Consider the following 3,047-nt stretch of genomic DNA (forward strand, 5'->3'; position numbering starts at 1 on the left):
TCTTTAGAGGTTTGGGGGGTTTTTTTTGCTCATTCATCCCCTCTCAGTGCTTTTTGGACTGCTTTAAACCCTCTACTCATTTCCTCCATCCTCCTCCCAGCCTCTGGACTGCCCTGTGGGCTGGTGCACTTGTGAGCCCTGCTGCTGGGAACTGCACTGGGCCAGGTCTCCAGCTCCAAAGGCAGAGCTGGCCAGAGCCCTTTGATGCTGCAGAGCCCAGCAGTGTGGTTTGCCTGTGCTGTACCTCTGCAGAGGCTGCTGCAGGCATTGCAGACCTGCACTGCTGCAGGCACTGCAGACCTGCACTGCTGCAGGCACTGCAGACCTGCACTGCTGCAGACACTGCACACCAGCACTGCTGCAGGCACTGAAGACCTGCACTGCTGCAGACACTGCAGACCTGCACTGCTGCAGGCACTGCAGACCTGCACTGCTGCAGACACTGCACACCAGCACTGCTGCAGGCACTGCAGACCTGCACTGCTGCAGGCACTGCATCCCAAGGCAGTGAAAAGAAGCCTGGGCCCCAGTGCAGCTGTCAGATTTCTGCCTTGTGCCATAACCAGTGACCATAAACAGTGACAGTTCCCTGCTGCTACTGCCCATAGTGCAGAGATGTTTTCCTCAGGGGACAAGTGTCCCCTTCCCTGCAGGGTACGGGCAATGAGCAGCAAGCTTCTGTTGGGAAAGCCAGGCCTGAGCATACAAGAACTATTCACATTAGTGTCTGCTATTGCAAGACACTTACACATCCCTCCAAAAACTGAGTTATTTGTGTATTTTTCAGTCACTTCAGGACTGAATTCTCATTTGCAGGCAGTGCCCTTACCCACTGGCCACAAGGTCTGCATTGCTGGTGGAGGCACATAACTGCTTAACTAGGCAGAGGTGATGTCCCTTCCCAGGTCTCTGAAAGCTGTGAGATTTCACCAGATCCCTGCCCACTTCACTCTGTAAAAAACTTACTTTACATTGAAAGGGGTTTTTTTTGTTTGTTTGTTTTTTCTGAAATGAATTTAGATGCAAGCAGAAGTGACAGATACTGAGAATCACCGGTTCAGAGAATTTTTCCATGTGCTTGTCACATGAAACCACGGTGCACAGGAAGGGCTCTGCTGAAAGACGATTTTTATCAGCCCATGAACTCACACTCTTCACACAACTAATACTCCTGCAAAGCATCTTGCAGCTAGTGTGACAGAGGCTCAACAGGTACTACCCACAACATGGATTTCTGAGGGTGGCTGGCTGCCTGCCTGGAGCAGGAGCCATCTAATTCAGCCCTTGTTCTGCAGTGGTGTTCCCTCTTCCAGATGTGACCTTCTGCTTTGCATCTGCAGACTCCTACTCTCTCCTGGAACAAAGGGACTTAAAATCAGGTAAATCCTTCCCCTCCTGGCGAGGTGGAGAGCAGCATACCTCACTCTCTCCCTTGGGACAGCAGGAATACAGATTCAGCTTTTTTCCTCAGCTTGGAGGAGGGGCTCCAGGTTCACAAGGTGGTGCAAAGGCTCAGAAACCTTCCCAGATAGAACCAGAGAATGAGAATTTCTATCAAGTGACATTTGCTATGCGCTCCCACCCCTTCACCCCCAGTCTGAATCCAAACCCAGTCTATCTGACAGAAGAGCTTTCACTCATGGGTTGTGCTGGGCTTTAGTTTTCATTGCTGCAAACCCTCACTAGCTCAACACCAAGCTAAGGGTAATTTTACATCATCTGCACAGCCTGGTTTAAGGAATTTGTGTTCACATTGTCACAGGATGTGCCCACTACCTGCGGGGGCTCTTCTGAGTGCCATGTTGCCTCCTGCCCACACACACTTCAAGATCTCCTTATTTAATAAATGCTGTCTGCCATGTTCCCTTGGAAATGTACCCTGAGACACTCATAAACTGAATGGACATAAACAATACTTGACAAAGGATGCCAAAGAATGACACAGGCTGACTGAGAAAGGCAGCTCTGGAAAGCTCAAATTCACATTTTTAACAAAGGACATAAGTACTTACATGTGGTTTGTTTTGTGTTTTTTTTTTTTTTTTTACAGTCACTAAGAGGTCTTACCATGTCTTTTCCTATTTCAGGTCTCAGAACATCTGTAACTCAGGACAATGAATGTGTCCAACAACTGCAGCACCACAAATCTAGAACCTCACCCCCATGTTCGCCTCATTGAGTTTGCTCTGTATAGCTTCATTTTCTTTTTTGGAGCACTATTTAATGTCCTTGCCTTCTGGGTGTTCTCCTGCAAGATGAAGAAGTGGACAGAAACCAGGGTGTATGTGATGAATTTAGTCTTTGCAGATTTCTCTGTCATCTGCACCTTGCCTTCCATGGTTTATTTGCTCTGGAATAAATCAGCCCGCGGGGAGCTCTGCCAATTTACAGAGACAATGTATTTTATCAACATGTTAGTGAGCATCTACATCGTTTCATTCATCTCCATTGATCGATACATTGCCATAAAGCACCCTTTGAAAGCCAGGGCCTTCAGGTCCCCGTCAAAGGCTGCCCTCCTCTGTGGGCTCCTGTGGGTCCTGGTGATAGTCAGTGCCACCATCCAGCTGATGCACCACAGACATGCAGATCTCTGCTTCCAGACCGACACCCTGCCTGTTGCTCTCAGCCTGCTGGCCATTTTCTTTGTTTTCACTCTCCCATTTGCCATCTTGATCTTCTGCTCCACAGAAGTCATCAGGGACCTCAAGAAACATCTGAACACAAATTCACCAGAGGAGAAATCGATCCATAAAGCTGTACACATAATTTATGCAAATCTGATTGTATTTATGATATGTTTCCTGCCAGCCTTCCTTGGGCTGCTCGCCAGGTTCATCATGGAGAGCTTTGGAGCTACCTGTTTCCTGCTCTGTGTCATGAACAACTTCTCCTCCATTTTGAGGTGCATTGCCACATCCAACTGCTGTCTCGATAGTGTCTGCTACTACTTTGTCACCAGGGAGTTCCAGGAAGCCTTTCTACAGCCCAAAGCCAGCACTCAACAAGCACAGGCAACCCACCCCTTGCAGATAGAGACATGCTAA

General features: G+C 48.5%; 1 protein-coding gene across 1 annotated transcript; it reads left to right on the top strand.

The window, feature by feature from the left end:
- Window positions 1–2,114: 2,114 nt before the first annotated feature.
- On the top strand, window positions 2,115–3,047 carry LOC128940689 (G-protein coupled receptor 35-like). The gene has a single exon (XM_054282298.1). The coding sequence runs from the start codon at window positions 2,115–2,117 to the stop codon at window positions 3,045–3,047; it is 933 nt and encodes a 310-aa protein (XP_054138273.1).

Source organism: Melozone crissalis, unplaced genomic scaffold (assembly GCF_028551555.1).
Source record: "Melozone crissalis strain CALT ecotype California unplaced genomic scaffold, PUWL_Pcris_2 ptg000034l_1, whole genome shotgun sequence".
Classification (NCBI taxonomy): Eukaryota; Metazoa; Chordata; class Aves; order Passeriformes; family Passerellidae; genus Melozone; species Melozone crissalis.